The sequence below is a fragment of the Cajanus cajan genome, chromosome 7 (assembly GCF_000230855.2).
Source record: "Cajanus cajan strain Asha chromosome 7, NIPB_CcT2T_4, whole genome shotgun sequence".
Taxonomy (NCBI): Eukaryota; Viridiplantae; Streptophyta; class Magnoliopsida; order Fabales; family Fabaceae; genus Cajanus; species Cajanus cajan.
The window spans coordinates 11,335,098-11,350,994 of NC_138523.1; the positions used below are offsets into that span (position 1 = coordinate 11,335,098).

A 15,897-nucleotide genomic window follows, 5' to 3' on the forward strand; every position below is an offset into this window, starting at 1 on the left:
TTATAGGAGACAAGACCCGGGTTTAGTGGTTAGTTCGGGCAGAATTATGTGGTAGGTCTGCTTAGGGTCCAATGTAGTTTGGACATGGAACACTTACTAGTCACCCATCACCAACTCTCCTCATAAATAAGCAACTTTTGTTTCTCTTAATTATTATTTAAACACAGTTTCAATTTTTAAATTTGTTTGTTGAATTCATTGCACTGTTGTGTGTTTTTACTTGATTATACTGTGTACTTGTCTCGTGGATACGAACACGACATGCCAAAATGGAGTGAAACGCAAGGCAAGTAATTATGGATGGCGGATGCATGAGACCCGAGCTTAAGCCCAAAACTATATCCCACTTAGCAGTTGTGATAAGATGATATGATGGTATGGAAGGAACGAAAGAAAACAATCATTTAGATCTAACAAAATTAGTCAAGTCTTTCATTCAAGCCAATGCTTAATTTTGAAAAAGAAATGATATTTGTTTCATAAATAGTATAATAATTCTATATAACATTTTTTTTATGTATATTTCTTTATCATATTTGTTTTGGTAAAAGAACTCTAATAAGATAATTTAGTGATTATCTTAACCCAAAATATTTAAGTGAGTGTAATCTAATTTTAACATGTGCTCCTTCCTATATATTTAACTTAAAGTTCTTATCAAAATCTCTTATTCTTTGTCTTTGAATACATATGTCAACATCATATTCGAATCTTGATATTTCTCATTATTTAATGTGCATCATTAATATTATGTAATTTCGTAAATTGTGGTATCTTCTTTATGCCTTAGAATATGTCATCCTAAGAACGAGATATACAAGAAATTTGTTGAATGAGTGTGTGAACGATCTACTTTATATAATTGTTTATAAAAATATTATTTATATAATACACAACTCTAAAGATTTGAATACATAAGCATGAAGAGTCTAATAATTGGGAGTTCGTGAGATCGATATTTGAACGAATTTTCTTGTATATCTCGTTCTTATGATATTATATATTATATATTATGTTTATTAATAATAAAGAGATGTACAAAACAAATAAATAATATTTTACAACTTGTATGAATTGCTTTAATGTTCAAAATGTCTTGGAAACTAATACGTCAGTGTATAATGATTGGGCTTTTAGAAAGTTTTGTTGTATGAAATTCATTAAATGAAAAACGGGTTCGTAAAATGGTGGTTAGCCATATTGATTATGAAGGATAACAAATCGAAATTCGTTCAAAATTTAAAAAGTAAATGATTTATTAGTGTTGTGTGTATGATCACCCAAAAAGAAAAATCATCACCAAAAAATGACAAAACCCAAAACTATGGAAGCTAATCGGCACTATTTTTATGTTTTTTTTTCTAATTTATTTTTAATTACAAAATAAGAAAAATATCAAATGAAGTTTACTTTAAAAAAAAGTACATCAATATTGGAAATTTAATTTATTCTTAAAATGTAAGTTTTTTTGGTGTTGTGGAAAAAATAAAGGACAAAAAACAAGAAAGAAATGAAATTAATGTAGGGAACAGAGATCCTCCCTGTACACTTGAAACACAAAATTTGGAGGACTCCTCCATGTTACATGTTAAGTCCCTAGTCTAGCTCCCTAACTTGCAAGAACATGAGCTACTTGATTAATCTTTCTCGGGATCCTAGTAAATACAACTCGTCAATCTTTCTCCACCAAATCTTTGATATTATTGATTATATCTCTATGTTTTATGAACAAGATTCCTCTCCCAAATAGCACGTTCAATCTCAGATATCGTATCAATACAATCTGCCTCGCATACCATTTGTTTGTAACCAAAATTCCAGCAAAAAGATAATCCTTCCTTTATAGCCAAAAGTTCAGCTCGTAAAGGATCACCCCCTATTTCTGAACTGGCAAAACCACCAAGCCATCTCCCTACACTATCTCGAATAACCCCTCCAAACCCCATCCTATTCTGACCCTCCAACCAGCTACCATCAATATTTACTTTAATCCCTGGATAATCTGATGGGGACCAGCATGTGTTTTCCAACCATATTTTCCTAGAATTAAGCCACCAATTCAATTCAGCAAGGGAAACATGCACTTTCCTTAGCACCAAAAGCATTGACCAACACGGACCTTGAAAAACCATATTGTTTCTATACCTCCATATCCACCAACTGGCCATGGCCAACTTGACAGCCTTAGAATGCATAATGATGTCTTTGAACCATACAATGCTCTCGGAGCTGGTGAATAGATGAGGTGGAGTATTTTCTAACCGAAACTTGATTTCATGGGAATGTGGGCAATCTCGAAGTGCATGAAGGATTGTCTCTTGTCCACCTGAACAACGAGCACAAAGGTCAGTCTCTCCCAACCATCTCGAGTAGCGAAACATGTTCGTAGGTAAGGCTGAATGCAATCCTAACCAGAGAAAAAATTTTACTTTTTCTGGAATGTGTAGCTGTCACACTTTCTTCCAAATAGGATTGTTCAATCTGGTGCCCTCTGCACTAAGAAATCTAAATCCTAATGCAGCTGAATAACATCCCGAAGGGTCTCCCGTCCAAGTGAATGAGTCTACCCCAACTCTAGACAAAGGTATATCAAGTTGTTGAAAAGACATCAGCCACTCATTCGGGATAGTAGTGTGAAGGAAGCCAAAATCCCATGTTCCAAGTTGCCAACAATCTGCCACTGTAGCAATAGAATCACTGATGTGGATCACTGGAACCTGAGCTCCGATTTTACCCATTCCAGACCAGTCGTCAAACCACAATGATGAGTGACCAGACCCAAACCTTGGATGAAACCCCTCACGGATGAAAGGAAGTGCCTTAACTATACTCCTCCAAACTGGTGAAGCGCCTGACTTACTGCCTGCATGGAGAACTGACTCACCATTCAAATATTTGGCACGAACAAAACTAACCCAAGGTTTGTAGTGGGAGTGGATGAGATCCCATATCAACTTCCCAAGGAACGAGATATTCATATGTCAAGCCTCTCGTACTCCTAGTCCTCCCATCTCTAGAGGTTTTGAAATCGTATTCCACCCAACCAAAGACCAGTAGTAAGTTTAAACCTAATTCAACCATATAATAGTAATAATAATAAAAAGTAAAATGAATCTATTAAAAAGAAATGAAAAAATAGAAGCCTATTTTTGTTATTACTATTATATGGTTTTTTGACGTTTCAAAATATTTTAGTTTATTGAAAATGAATAAAAACATTATTCAGTAAACACACATTAATTATCAAGGCTAAAAATGAAAAACAAAATTAATAAGCCATTAATTTTAGAAAAGTGACAATGAAAAAAATATAAAAAAAATAATATCAAAATGACTATGAAAAAAAAAATGGAAGAAATACATATTTACTGGATAACTTGTGTATTAACTAACAAAAGTGAGAAAATCTTCGAAGGAATTTGACAAGCTGGTAGTTATAGACAACTTTACAGCTCATGAGAAGATGAACTGAGAGCTAACTATTTCAACCGTCGGCTCAGTTTCATGTACAAGCCCTGCAAAAACAAAATCCTATTAGTAGGCAGTGAAAAATACTGACTAAATGTAAGTGAAGCGTTTCTTTTCCTTTTTACTTAAAAATCAGGTTAATGAAAGTAAGGAAATTAAAATATTTTCTTCCTCTTTTAAACAAAAGTAAAGAAAAATGAGGCTTGAGAAGACTTAAAGAATATAGCATTTCCTTTTGCTCTCGTTCCCCTCTTGCAAACATTGAGATTTGCAAAGCAAAACAAGTCACTTGTAGAAACTCATTTCAAAGACACGAATAGATAACTTTACATTTGTCGTGTGTATTGTTGCTCCTGTAGTCATACTGATAGTCTGATCAGGAACCAGTTCGAAGTTCATGTGCTGTAGAAAGATTGCAAGAGCAACTATAGCTTCCAATAAAGCAAACTGGTCACCAACACACTTGCGGGGCCCTCCACTGAAGGGAATGAATCTGTAACATGTGACTCAAAATCTGAGCAAATTTTGATGTACAATAAAAAATATTTCACAAAAGAGACAATCAGAATGAACCATCCTTCTCCCAACACAAGAAAAATCTAAAAGGGACACGGCACACCGATGCAATTTAGCAGGAAAATATGACACTCAATAGGGAGGGGCAGAAGGGAAAGGAAGAGCCACCAGCAAGTAAGGCACATGTGACTAGCTACCACAGTGGAGGTGAAATTTATGTCACTTATGTGGAGTGCACTAATTATTACTCTAACAAAAATGCACACCTGAAATCTGTATTTGTTTCATTTGGCACTGGACCATCCAAATCAAATCTTTCTGGCACAAACTCTTCAGCCCTGTCCCAAACCTTGCAAAATTTTAATGAAATTGATAAAATAGATCAAAATAGTGAATTTAAAAAGCATACAACTCCAACAAAGAAATAGTGTGTGCATCATCGCATTATATTTCAATACACATGGATAGAACCTTGCAATTGCAAAAAGGTAGAAGTGTTTGTGTAATATAAATAATGAAGAATTTAATCAAAGCAACTGCTAATTGGGGTGGGGGGGTATCATGAATTGAACAGCAATCATAAAAGCTAATTGCTTTTAATGATACTATTATTTCTATGCTGAAAACTGTAACAGAAAAGGAGGACAACTTTTTATGCTCTCTAAAATCAAACTTATTTTGTCATCCAGAGTATTATTTTTCATTCTTTTTCTCCTCCCTCCCATCCATCAAAATAGTAAGGGATAAACAAGATAAGGAAAGATTCTTTTTGAAATGGAAGCGAAGAGGTTCTAGCCATTTTAAATTATTCAACTAAAAAACAAATAAAAATAATATTAAAAGGTTCTAAGCTGTCTTCACAGGTTTAGTAACAAAATAGTTCGAAGTTGTGGTTACCGTAATAAAACAGGTAGTTGACCATGGCACAATTCAGCTACTTCAAGGAGGGTTCATATAAAGAATAAAGATGAACAAAAACAGAACAGTAGGGAAGCATTCATTTAAAAGGTTTGTCACACAGTAGACCATAATAAGTTAAAGAATGAAGGTGAATAATAGGCCATAGTAAAATAAACTTTAAGGCAGATTATAAAACAAAGAATCTTCTATGCTGATTACTCAACCAACCAGTACTGGACAAGACTAACTACTATGATTAAAAAATTCCACTACCAAATTTTGTAGCAAAAGTATAGAAAGTTGGCTACGTTGAGAGTGAGAAGCTGCATTTGACCCACTAAAGGAAGTAATTTTCATTTGAAAACATCAAGTAATACCTCAGAAGAACGGTGTATGTTGTATACAGAAATCATAATATCTTGACCAGCATTGACTTTGTAAGCGCCAGGAAGCTCATCAGGAACTTGAGCTCTTCTTATCAATACCTTAAGGATGCATAAGGTTATACATGAACAACAGAAATTGTAGCAATAGCGAGAGAAATTTGACAATGCCAGCTCCAATAAAGCATATTTCAGAAGAAAAAAAGACATACAGCTGTGAACTTAAACTATTTACAGACATTTTAATGATAGGAGAGCAAGTAACATACTATGTAACACACTCATTTCAAAGAAGTGTTTACTTAAATGAAAATTAAGTTTTCTGTTTGACCTAAGATTTCTCCTGAACACCGATTACTGTGAGGAAATTAAGACATGTCATCAAATAATACTAACAAATGACATAGTTTCATCATCTGCAATGGGGGTTGCTTATAAGCAACTCCCTGTGCCACATCACTGCCACATCAGCTCTGGCCCATTTTATGGGTTGCTTAAATTTTAGCAAAGTTGTTTGTAGAAGCAACTTTGCTAAAATTTAAGCAACCCATAAAGTGGGCCAGAGCTAATGTGGCAGTGATGTGGCACAGGAGGTTGCTTATAAGCAACTCCCATTGGAGATGCTCTAACATTTCCAAATCTTTTCTTTCTTTAGCACCGAGAGACCTTTTATAATTTATTTAGCCTCCTTCTATGTGAGACCTAAGAAAATTGGGTTTTGTTGAATGTAAAGGGGCAGGAAGAAAGCGAAAGTGAGAGAAAATAATCTAGAGTTAGAGAATGGACAAACTTTCTAATTAATTATTCTTGAGTACATAGATTATGCATGACATCCATATATATAGGGTCATAATAGAGTTGGTGGGTTTTATTTCCTAGGTTAATAATAAGAGGAGTGCTAGCAACACTATCACATTCCTTGTAACATACTCTTTATTATTACTTAAAATTTATTGAAAATTACAAAATCATAAATAGAGTTCATTAAATAAACAGTGAGACCTACAAACTATGAAGCCCATATACGCCAAAAATGGAAAAGGATCGGTGTCGTACCCATATCAGACACTTATACGGCTTGGATACGCTAGGGTATCCAAGGAGTATCTGATTATTTTTTATTTGTGTTTTTTTTTTTTTAAATTATTGGATACGGCTCATAATGTCTGGATATGACTTTATAACATATGATACGGCTTGGATACGTTATTTTATCCAAATGTTAGCTTTATTAATATTTTAAATTTTGACTTTTAGTTTTAAAATTTTTAAACCAGAAAAACCTTTTATAAGTTAATATCCATACTCTACAAAGACACATTTCTCTCTTTTTTTACCAATATTTTATATTTATATAAAATTTTCTATTTTTTTAACATATCTGTAACATATCGTATCCTTAATTTAAAAAAGAAAAATCATATCTCCGTATCCATGTCGTATCGTACGGTGTCGTACTAAGTATCTAGGCTTCATAACCTACATAACCTACAAAATTATGATTTTCAATAAATTTCAATCAATAATAGTGTGTCTGAGTATATATTGTTAGCATTTCTTTAATATTAATTGAATGTAACTTCCTAGTCCGAGACATGAGTACTAATCGCATTTTATCATGTGAGACATGAACCCACTATTTCCTAAGTACTATTATTTACAACACTCCCTCTCAAGCTTACAACACTTTAAGCTTATTGCATATAAACATTTTTTTAAAAATAATATTAACTCCAACAAACATGGCTGTAAAAGAAACAAAGGGCTTGATTAGACCAGAAAAAGGACTAAAGGGACACAGAATACTCTAACAACAGTAGGAGATTGATGCATCTGGAAATAGACACGGCTGGAACCTGGAAGTTGATGCAGCTGACATTGGAGAGATTGTGGTTAACCTGTGACCGCATAAAATTGGGGCTATACTGCATTTGCTGGGAAGGCTGCAAGGCCAGCCACCTTTCACCTTACAGCTCCTTAATGTAATGACAGAAAAATGAAGCCCCAAAAAGGAGCCAAACAGCCATGGGACATACAAATAAGTGAAAAGTGGAAAATTGGACAGAAATAAGCTCCAAATGCACTCTAGGATGCTCCAAATAGGTTAGGGTTTTCAGATCCAACACTTGAACCAATGAAACACAGACAAATGTCAAAATGAACACTGAACCGGCTGAAAGCAGTGGCCCATTCAGCGTCATAGATAGATATGAACTAGGAGGTTTGTATATACTAATTTTCAAATCCATTGTCTAAAAACAAGTCATATTAACCCTTGAAAGAGGTCCAGAAGAGCCACAACAGGTAGCATGAGAAGTGTTTGACAGTTTGAGATCCCTGGAACGAGGATTTGGTGCATAAGAATTGACTGGGCAGCAATAACGGTAATGAAAAGTGGGGAAGATAAGATGGCTACTTGGAATAAAAGAGGAAAAGCTACTGAAAAACAGAACAGTTCCATGATTTTGGGATGTGGCAGCAGAATTGTGACGAAGCCACAGGCTTTCAGAAACTTCAACAATCAAGATCATTATATCACCAATTTTTCAATTTTCCTCTCAACCCACTTGTCATATGACTCATATCATTAGTCTTAAAGTTTAACAATCAATTTTGTAAGCCATCATGCTAACTAATTTTCATAACAAGCATAAACTATCACAAGTGTTAGACCTTTCAAAAAAAAAGATGATACAAAAGTTTTCCGTCTCAAATAGATGTTCGTACAATAAATTACTATATTGAGAATTTGAGACACATTGCAACCTACCGGAGGATGTGGATAGAGTCGGAGTGATTCCATAATGCAGCGTGTCAAGAACTTAAGATCTTTAATATCTTCATAGGCAGGACGCCTTCCCTGCAAAACTCTGTCTATCTCTTCTTGTGCTTTTGCCAATGAGGAAGAATCCTGCATAAATAGAGTTCATAATTTGAGGGGGCAAAGATCATGGCGGAGCTCGTCATTTTTTCTCAATGCTAACAATAGTTCGTTATAACACATATATAGAGACATACTAAATTGAATAAATTCAAAATAACAATCAATAAATGTTCACAAAGTCCTTAAATCATGTTGAAAGCTGAAACAAATAATTAGATGGTTATGAGACCACTGAACAATGCTTTTGGTGTTCATATCTTGAGTAAATTATATTAACCCCATGAGGTTTCAGTAAATATCTTCTAATAACCCCCTTTTTTACCCCTATCCTAGACCTCCTTAATCTATGAAAAACATTACACCGACACTCCTGTTGCTCAAGAAACACATTGCAGTCAATTCATAAAGTTGGGGGAGAGGGTGATGAAGATGTTATCTGCAAGGAAAGAAATAAAGTGAAATGATACCTTGCTTAGAAGATAAAGTGTCCAGGTCAGCACTGAACCAGTGGTCTCATGACCAGCAACTAATAGTGACAAAAGATCATCCCTTAGTTGCACACTGGAAACCTACATGTAAAACCATCAACTAAAAATAAACATGGAGAACAGAAATCCAGAGAAAAAAGTTCCCCATACTATAAATGTAAATTATACAAGGTTGTGATGATCAATGACCCAGAAAAAGAACAGAAAGTGTCATAATCAAGTGATATGGCATGTTTTAAGAAGTAGTGGTAGTGCAGACCTTCATATTTGGGAGTGTAACTAAATGACGCAGATAAACTCAATGATTGAGCAACAAGCACAACCATACAAAAAGAACATGAAAATTATCCACCATTTATCTCCTAATTGAATATTTCCACAATCAGAAGTCCAGAAATCAGAAAATATTAAGATGGTTCAAAACTTTTTAAAAAGTAACATAATGAACAAGAAAAAATATGGCAAGAGATAAACATTCTTAAGTAAATAACAAAGAATTACAGGATGACATTTGCTTGACTATGTTTTGATCAATCAACATTACAGCCTAAACTAACTTGAAGTCTTGAACATGGTGATCAGCAATGACAAACAATCATTAATGCACCCATAAAATCAATACACTACTCATCGCTTCATCTATACCACTGCCTGTTAACATTTCTAGAAGGAATCAATAGATATATAATCAGTGGGAAAAGGAAACTTCATACTTCGTTTAATTCATATCAAGTATCTATTATTATACATTTAGAGCATACAGCAAGCCTCACAAGAACACTGATAAAAACATGGTATATGTCAGTAACAAAATACAGGAATACAGCAAACCTCTTCTCTGCTGGCAAGCAAAAACCGGAGGATACTAGGATCGGTGTCATTCACGTATTCCTCACTATCAATTCTTTCACCCTCAGATTCTACAATCTCTCTACATTTTTCAATAAGATCCTCAACATTTTTCCTGATAATGGTAACAGCCTCTTCAGCCTTTATTTGTCTTGGAATTATCTTACAAAGAAATTTAAACTGCAACAACAAGAACAGAGAAAAATATATATACACATGACATAACGAACAAGGAAACGAATTCCATGCCATGAATGTAAGATTCGAAAGAACTTGCCTTCCAATATGGTAAAAGATCGGTTGATCGTGCTTCTGCCTCTTTCAATGCAGTATAAACAGCCTCGATAACAGGACTGTCCGCATTGAGCGAGTCAAAGTTATAGTTAAATACAGATAAACCAATAACATCAAGAGTCAACTGTGAAAACTTCTCCTCCATGTTAACTGCAGTTCCATTGAGTGCATCAGGTTGTAGCTTCTCCACTAATCTCTCAGCACATCTACAAAACACCCTATCCACTATAACAGACAAGTAACGTTTGTGAAGCGATGGAACCACAGCCCGGCGCCTTGCCTAATACAGATCACAAAACAGTTGTAACAAAGAACCTATTGCCCAAAATAATGTATATAGATCACAAAACAGTTGTAACAAAGAACCTATTGCCCCAAATAATGTATAAAATCATGTCAAAAAGCTACCAATTTAATCATATATGAGTAAATAATATCTACTCCTATAGTTCCATACTATGCATTAGAATATATAACTTGGAGAATGAGAATCCCACTCTTCCACTCTCTCTATTATACATTTTCAATATTATCTTTTTTTTTTTTTTATCTCCTTTAAATTTGAATTTCACATACTACTCTCGCAATTAGTTAATTAATTTCCCTGGCAAATTATTATCCTATACTTGATCTACTTGATCACCATTCACCTATTGCTTTCAATCTCCTCTCTTTTATTTTAACCTCCAAAATTGAATTTCAATAGTTTTTTAAAGATATTGTCAATAATTAAAAATAATATTATATGACAATTTAAATTCAATGTAAAGCTTTGGGACAACTGTAAATTCAAAATAAAGCTTATATCTTCAAAAAATATTAATTTAAGAATTTTAATTATAATGTAATTTATATGTTAAAATTATTTATTTATTATGAACTTTAATTATTTAAAAATAGAGTAAGTAATGTTTATCCCGGCGATGTAAAGGACTTTTTACAATATCATCACTAACCGTGATAGAAATTACTCCATGAAGTCCCTTTTCATAAAACTCAATTACTTAATTTATTATGAATAAGGAAGAAGTGGATTAATTTAGTTGATAACATTAAATTTGTCGCAAATTTATATTTTTTTTCCTAACACTATCCCCAAAATAGATGAGACAACTACTGGTTGAATTAAGAGAAATGTATTAATTAAGAATATTTCTTGTCAAAAAAAATTAATACAAAATACATTTTAGATTATAAAAAGTAAACAACACTTCTGATTTGAGCCATGTAAAAAGGACCGATGGAGTAATATATTAAATTGGAAAAACAAATTTGTCTCTGCAAGTCACTAGATAACATAAAGCCTGATTAGATACAAGTTAGAAGTGTTTTTTTAGTGTTTTTCTACCGAAAATAAAGAGTATTTTCTAGTAAAGAAACTCTTAGGAGTGCTTCTAAACTTATATTCAAAGATGCTTCTAAGCTTGTATCTCGACGGAATCATACAGTTATAGACAATGAGACCACAAAAGTGGCTTCAAGAAAGAAAATGTAGGTAAGGGCACAACAATTCCCATTCTCAAAATTAAAAAACACAATTGAAAGAATGTTGAAAAAGGCGAGCATTACCGTCCAGAGAGGACCTTCGGCAATGGCGAATCCCGAGCCAAACAAAAACTCGGAGACCTCGGCAACGAGGCCCTTGGCGTACTTGGCGTAGTTCCGGAGCACGTGTTTGGCGATGGCAGGGTCGCTAACGACGACGAAGTTTCGGGGGCCAGCGGCGAGGCGGTAGATGGGGCCGTAGTCCTGCATCCACTTGAAGAGGGGGAGGAAGAGCGCGCCGCCGAGGAGGTCGGAGACGTCGTCGAGCTTGGCGGCGGCGAGGGGGATGCCGGAGTCGTCTTTGCCGGCGGTGAGGGAGCGGGAGAGGGAGGTGAGCCAGTCGGGGCTGACCCAGGAAGTGGACTTGGTTGCGGTGTCGGGGTTTTTGTTGACGGAGGATTGGACGGAGAAACGGTGGAGAAGTGGATAAGGTTTTGGATTGCGGTGAGGGAAGAGAGAGAAGGGCGCGAGAGAGGCTGAGAGAGAGAGTGACGAAGCCATTGTTTGAGGATTGGCTCGTGAGGGAAGTTTTCCAGTTCGACTAACGGTGGGGGAACCCCGAACCACCCGTCACTCACTCACTCAACTAACTATTTGCTTAGCCTTTTATTTTTCTCTTTATCCATTAAAATGTCTTTTTTTTATACTCTAGACTTTTTAATTATTAGTCAAAATTTATTAAAAGAATTACAAGTTGTTGGAAATATATAGAGCTAGAATTGCCGAGAACGTGGCGACTTATTATTAGAAAAAATTTCTATGATGGGCTATGCAACGGAACTGCAAAATTAGAGAAATGGTTGATGCTTTAGTGGCTTATAACAATTTTTTTTCCTTTTGAATTCTTAATATATTTTTAGATTCCTCAATACCACAAAATGGTTGAAACAGTGTTTTAAAAAATCGGCTCGTACGTACCAGTTGGACCTAGAACATGTGATCTAACCGGTTTGAATCTATCATTTTTGGTCGAATATGTCATCTATCCAATGCGAACTAACCGGTTTTTTAATGAACCAATGAACTAGTAAGCTATAACTTGAGACCATTTTATTTTATTTTTTTAAAACGTTTGAAATTCAAATCTGCGTTCCATGTGCACTTTCCCATATATTAAACACTGTTAGGCTGATACTTGTCACTTTGTTGTTGCACTGTGTATTTTCCCATGTATAATGTATTCATGGTGGTTGTCGTGCTTTCCAATGCTCTCCTTTGGATTGGCTTTCTTAGGATACAGCAAAAAATTTTCAACGTTGCTTACTCGTAAAACCTACGTCTAAATGACCCATGTTCATGAGCGAACTTCACCACTATTGCTAGCTTCTTAGAAAACTTACAAATGGGATTAGATTATTGTAGTTCCTCTTCCAAGTTTCTTGGCGGATCTTTTCTAATTGATCTCCTCCTAACTTTTTTAATAGTTTTCAAAGGTGTTACAAGCCATCTTTAAACATACTTGAAAAGATAAAGAGTCTCCTTAAAGACATTACACTCATGGAGTGATAAGTCCCTCTAAATCTTATTACACTCGAGAGGATAAGAGAAATGAAACAAATTTCAATGAGAGAAACAAACTTTGACAAAGAATTAGGAAAAATGTATCTAATTCATTAATACTTAAAGTTTAAGTTCGATTAATACAAAGAAATCTTATATATAAAAGTTTGGTTGACTTATGATGCAAGTTAGACTAACCATGATCAAATATAACAATGATTAGTTATCTTGTACTTAAGTTAACTAATCCTAATTAACTTTCTACATGTCTAATTAGTTATCCAGAAGCTTATAGATCAAACTAAACTAATCATAATTTAAAAATAACTTAAATTAGCTTAAATTAACTTCAACTATCTAAGTTAATTATTACAATTATTAAACTAACGATTACTTTGAATAGTTTGTTGAGATGTCACTATCAAGGTCATGTGACTTATTTAACAAGCTTGGATGGCTTGTTCATTAAACTTGGATGGCTTGTTCATTAAGTTTAGACGTTCAAATCACTTGCTTAGGCAAGTGGATGTCCAACCTTAATGGGTTAGAAAAATGTTTTGGTCATCTAAGCCCAAATAAGTTTATTGCATAAGCTAGTTATATCTCCTCTAAACTACTAATTATATCTTAAAGCAAAGTATAAGTACAAAAATTTCTATATTACTTGATCCAAAATACATAACCAAAAATATCATATACAATCACTACTAAAAATGTAAAACAACAATAAGAACTTTTAAAATAAGATAGACTTCCAAATATTAGGTACCCTGAAATAAGAGTAAATATCCTATAATTCTTTAAATAATTTTTATCATCCTTCACCCATCTCGATTCTTTTTCTTTCAATAGAATCCTTGGAAAGTTACCTATATTACAAGTTGGTATATAAATCATTATTCAAAAGGGATGTCTCAGATCGAAGGGGGTTAGGGAGGCCGCGACGAGCTTTTCCTTGAAGTCTTGGAGTTGGAGGGCCTTTTTCGTTGTGGATGAAGACTGCGTGTTCTAGAAAGATATATGGCAGGAGAAGATGAAAATTACAAAAATAAAATAATATATATATATATATATATATATATAATGTATTATTTATTATCAATAAAATTACATCACAATCAATATCAACAATTGATAAATTAAAATAAATAAAATAAAAACGTAGAAAAGATTAAATTTAAGCAAGTTAAACGATATATTCTAAGAGAAAAAACGTTTTACTGATAAATTAATTAATAATACATTTCTCTCTAAAGATATGACAATTCTTTAGATTAATTATGTGCAATGAGATTTCTCTGAATAAAAAACATCACTACAAAATATACCTTTAATAATAATAGAAATATTTCTCGGGAGATGTATAGTTTTCCTGGTTCTTTTGACTGTTATTTATTTTCTCCCAAACAGAAGAATATATAGACATAATGTTGCAGTAACAGAAAAACCAACGTGTACGATTACCACAAAATCAGCACCGCATGTTCCAAGTAAATGTGACCAAGTCAATAAAATTTAATACAAACTAAATCAATGCAATTTAACTTACAACAGGGAGTAAATCTTCTAATGTTCAAAAGCATTAATAAAGCATAATTTATAATAAATTAAATGTAAAACTTGGTCAAAATCGTTAAAAGATTAATTAAATGAAACATTTAAATAAAAAGTGAATAAAATATATTTAATTTAAATTTTATTATAATAAATTTTTTCAACCATCTCTCGCTAATTTGAAATTTAAATAAAGAATAAAAATATATGAAAACCTTAAAAAATAATTTTTAATTGAGCGTGACATATTATTTTTTCAATACAATAAACCTTCTAGGTTTGAGTCTTATATCTACTGTATATCAACTCTTGAGAAAAATATGAAGACTTGATTGTCTTAAATCATATTCCCTTTAATCAAACTTTTAAACATAACATAAATAATATAGGTGTTTATTTTGAATTTAATCAGCATATGTGTTATAATATTGTGCAAATATTTTCTTTTAGAAATGTCACTTATGTCTTGTTTAGTAGAGAAGAAATGGGTAAGAAATAGAATAGAGAGAGTGAAAATAAGTGAGGTTGTTTGGTTAAGAAAAAATAGAGTGGAGAGAAATTTAAAGATGATAGATCCCACCTTCTTATTTATTTTTATTTATTTACTTTTCTCCCATATTTCTTATATATACCTTATTTCTCACTCCTTTCTCACTATTTCTTTTCAACCAAACAACTAAATTTTTACTCTATTTTTGACTTATTTCTCTTCACTTTTTATTTCTCTCCACTCTATTTCTCACCTATTTGTTTTCTCTCTACCAAACACAAGCTTAGAGATTTGCCCATATCTCACATTGGTGATCCCACCACCACACTCACTAGGTGAAACTTTTAAAAGTGACCTATAATTGTCACCCCCATAACTATTATCATTAAGTTATTAAAGGTATTTTAATTTTAACATAATAAATACAAATATTTGAATATCTCAACCTTATAATTGTTGTAGTTTAAAAAATACACCTCATCATAGGAATAGGAATAAGAACAGGAACATCTTCGTATAATAAATATTATTTTGGTGTACTTTAACCAACAAATAATTTCATTGTTACCCATTAAACTTCATTCATAGGATTGTCATCAAAGTGTTTGTCATTGTGACTAAATTAATAGACTTTAATCTTATTTCCCTCGACGATTTGGTATGTGTTGACACATTTTTTTTTTCTTTATAAGTAGATTCGCAAAATTTCCTCTCAATAACAATTTCATTCTCCATGAGACAGTTTTTGTCACTAGTATAGCATCAAGCTCAATCATGACTTTGATAAGAACACATTTGAAGGGTAATGAAGATAATTGTGCTAAAACATACTCATTTAAAAATCAAAATTATTAAGCAAAATGAAGTGAGATATAAGAGGATAAATAATAATAATAACAATAATTTGCAAGAGTTTTTTTTTTCCAAAGATCAAACTCATTATGTACTCTTTCCTACATTACATAGTGGTGAGTGCATGCGTTTCTATCTTGTTGTAGAATTTAGAAGTGGACTCTTGTCAACTCT

At 33.2% G+C, this 15,897-nt stretch overlaps 2 protein-coding genes across 2 annotated transcripts; both read right to left on the minus strand.

Moving 5' to 3' along the window:
- Positions 1-2,450: 2,450 nt before the first annotated feature.
- Positions 2,451-2,978, minus strand: LOC145949825 (uncharacterized). Its single transcript, XM_083060716.1, has one exon. It carries the CDS (start codon positions 2,976-2,978, stop codon positions 2,451-2,453), a length of 528 nt encoding a protein of 175 aa, XP_082916842.1.
- Positions 2,979-3,256: 278 nt separating this feature from the next.
- LUT1 (Cytochrome P450 superfamily protein) lies at positions 3,257-11,953 on the minus strand. Its single transcript, XM_020383458.3, has 9 exons — positions 11,352-11,953; positions 9,766-10,062; positions 9,471-9,668; positions 8,619-8,720; positions 8,038-8,178; positions 5,262-5,369; positions 4,251-4,333; positions 3,799-3,961; positions 3,257-3,515 (listed from the first exon to the last, which is right to left on the minus strand). The coding sequence occupies exons 1-9, from the start codon at positions 11,826-11,828 to the stop codon at positions 3,480-3,482; spliced, it is 1,605 nt and encodes a 534-aa protein (XP_020239047.1). The 5' UTR covers positions 11,829-11,953; the 3' UTR covers positions 3,257-3,479.
- Between the last annotated feature and the right edge of the window lie 3,944 nt (positions 11,954-15,897).

Bases quoted from the DNA above. Each gene is read 5' to 3' on its own strand.
- LOC145949825 (XM_083060716.1), bottom strand. From the start codon at position 2,978: ATGAATATCTCGTTCCTTGGGAAGTTGATATGGGATCTCATCCACTCC.
- LUT1 (XM_020383458.3), bottom strand. From the start codon at position 11,828: ATGGCTTCGTCACTCTCTCTCTCAGCCTCTCTCGCGCCCTTCTCTCTC. The intron at 5,370-8,037 runs GTAGGTTGCAAT...TGCATCCTTAAG, and splicing joins GACTCTATCCACATCCTCCG to GTATTGATAAGAAGAGCTCA. The intron at 3,962-4,250 runs GTGTGCATTTTT...CACATGTTACAG, and splicing joins GAAACAAATACAGATTTCAG to ATTCATTCCCTTCAGTGGAG.